This window comes from Corvus brachyrhynchos, unplaced genomic scaffold (genome assembly GCF_000691975.1).
Source record: "Corvus brachyrhynchos isolate BGI_N302 unplaced genomic scaffold, ASM69197v1 scaffold1120, whole genome shotgun sequence".
Lineage (NCBI taxonomy): Eukaryota > Metazoa > Chordata > Aves > Passeriformes > Corvidae > Corvus > Corvus brachyrhynchos.
The window spans coordinates 982,573-985,217 of record NW_008235737.1 but is presented as its reverse complement, the minus strand read 5'-3'; the positions used below and the strand labels follow the sequence as shown (position 1 = coordinate 985,217).

The 2,645-nt window shown below is 49.0% G+C and overlaps 1 protein-coding gene across 1 annotated transcript in view; it reads left to right on the top strand.

Moving 5' to 3' along the window:
• ZIC2 (Zic family member 2) overlaps nt 1-2,645 on the top strand; it is a gene marked incomplete at its 5' end in the record, with an annotated part of 6,222 nt that overhangs the window by 3,092 nt on the left and 485 nt on the right. Inside the window, 2 exons of the mRNA XM_017734257.1 lie at nt 821-918; nt 1,779-2,298. Of these exons, the coding sequence (XP_017589746.1) occupies nt 821-918; nt 1,779-2,298 (618 nt within the window). The remainder of the gene's footprint in view (nt 1-820; nt 919-1,778; nt 2,299-2,645) is intronic.

The following is a 2,645-nucleotide window of genomic DNA, read 5'->3' as shown; positions in this document are numbered from 1 at the left end:
CCACCACCCTCCCGCCTTCGCGTCTTTTTTTTTATTGGTTGGATTTTTTTCTTTTTTTATTTTTGAGCACATTTTGAACCAGCAAAAAAAAATTCTAAAAACTACGTGCTGAAAAAACATAAGAGAACGAGTAAATCAACGGAGGAACGGAAAGGGGAGAGAGAGAGGGGAAAAAACAAGCCTAAGCGCCACCAACACATCACCCAGCTAAAAGCTTCTCAAGACGGCGGAAAGAAACTCTCCTTCTGGAGTCTTCAGACAAAAGATCAGAGACTCAAAGTCCTCTGGCCCCCGCGCCTCCCCGCCCGGACCAGCCAGCGCCCTCCCGCCCCACGAACTGTGTATATAGCGGCCCTCTCCTTCCTCCGGCGAGGTGGGGAACGAGGTTTTCCTGGATTCTCGGTGTATAGAAGTTCGTCCCGTTTGTAAACCGCGGATTGGTCCCTTTCTTCTTCTTCCTCTTTTTTTTTTTTTTTCTCCTTCTTTTTTCCCCCCCCTCTTTCTCCCTCCTCGAGAAAATGATGGACTTGTTTTCTTTTCTCCTGCTCTCCCTCTCCACTTCCTTCTCTTCTCTTTTTTTAGTTCATCCCTTTAAAAAAAGTAACGTGGAAGGAAAAAAATGGTTTCTTTTGTAATTGTGATATCTTGAATATTGTGTTCCTTTTTAAGAGGCAACTTGATTGTAAACTGCATTTCAACTATAGACTGGGGAAGAAATACCGTGCCAAAGTCTCCATTCTGTTACTCACAGACACACACACGAACAACAACGCTTGTGAATGTATTTTTCTGTTAGCTGGGTTTACATGTGATGTTTTAGTGCTTTTGCAAGTTCAATTTGTTAGTTCCTGTTCGGAAGATTGTGAGGAAAAATAAACGTCGTGCCGTTAGCTTTTCCGTAATAACGCCCTTCCTCCTGTAAATACCTGTTACCATATTTATCCATTTGTAATTAAATTATGGTATTAACTTGCTACAGAGGAAACAGTATTTATAAAGAATGTTTCTTAACTATAAATATGTACAATTGTGAGCATAAACTGTTTCAGATTTTTTATTTGAAGGTTTAAGTGGTTTCATCATTTCTTGTGATATGTTTTGAGAGTAATGCATACAGAAATATAATAAAACGTGTTGAAACTGCACGAGCTGTTTCCTTTTTATGCCAAAGGCTCTCTAAAACCTGCTATAAGGTATGTGATGAGCTGAGCGGCAACTGCAAAAGAACTCTTATAAAACATCCGCTGGTCACTGGAAAAGGAGGATTCCATCCAGCTGGGCTCTCCCGTCCAGAAGGTTAAAAAAAAAAAAAAAAAAAAAAAGCCACAAAAGCCCTTAAAACTTTGGGAAGCCTCTGGGCTGAAAGAAAAGGGTGAGGGTATGCATATTCTCCAAATGACCTGCAAGGGAAGATCTCCTTTAGTAAGATATTTGCACGGCGAGAGCACAGCTTCCTCCGGCTCCTGCCTTCCCGGGCTCACCCCTCTCTGCCCGGTGCGTGTCTGGCTGGGGAGCTCATTGCCCCACAGGCTGAGAAAGCGGGGCGTTTAGCGATGGAGGTGGAAGCGCAATCACCAGGCTCTGAGCTCGGCTGCTTTGAGCCGTAGATCGTCCTTGCCTCCCGTCTTTCCGTCTTTTTGGTAGCCTCCATCTAGCCTGGGAGAGAAGAAAGTTGTGATGACCCAGAGCTCACATTTCCCCTTTGAGTTTTTTCTCTCTCTTCCTCTCTGTCTTTTTTTTTTTTTCTTTCTGTTTTTTTTTTCTTTTTATTCTTCTAGCCCAGGGAGCTGTTTGGGTTGTCAGACGTATTCAGGGAGAGACGGAGAGCCGCCGGGTGGTGACTTTGCCGGGATGCTAGCCCGGCGTTTGGCTCCATGTGCGCCGACGGGGCCCGGCCGGCGGAGCGGCCTGTGCAGGGCCGCCGGACAGCAGCTCTCCGGGCACAGCATGCCGCACCGGGACCGCCAAGGCGAGTGTGACGGCGGCCGGGAAATCGTGGAAAAAGCTCGGCCTTGTCAAGCCACCGAAATACGCCCTGCGAAGAGGCAGCACTGTGAGCCGGGCTCCGAGCGCCCTGCGGTGGCTGCGCTGCCTTCAGCGGCAGCTTGTGTAGCCCGGGAGAGCCCTCTGCTCCTCACACCCGGCCGAGTCCATCGCTTACGCCCCCCAGGGCCAGTCTTCGCTTTGGGTTTTTCGGGCTTTGTCCCGTGTGTTCGAATATCAGTAGAGTTGTCTCCAGCCTGTGTGAGGGAGTTAGGTGGGGAGATGAGGGTACACGGGGCCCTGCTCTCTTCTGGGGTGAGATGGGGGTTACCTACACCCAGGGGAAGGGGAGGAGGGAGGGAAAGACACCCCCTCCCCCCCGTCCCGACGCTGACAAGGAAGTTTAGATGGGGAGCGGATCCGGAGCTTCCTCGGCGGCTGTGCTCCTCCCAGAGCGGCTATCCCCGCGCACACTGCAGCTCCCCGGGTAATCAAACGGCTATTAAAACCTAATTTATGTTCGGTAATAATATTACGTAAAAAAAATTTTGATTAAAATCATTGGCATATGCCGCCTGCCCCTTGGAGACATCCGTGGGAAATGCAGCTGAGAGGATCCCTCCTTGTCCTGCTGGACTCACCGCCGTCAGAACACTCACGAC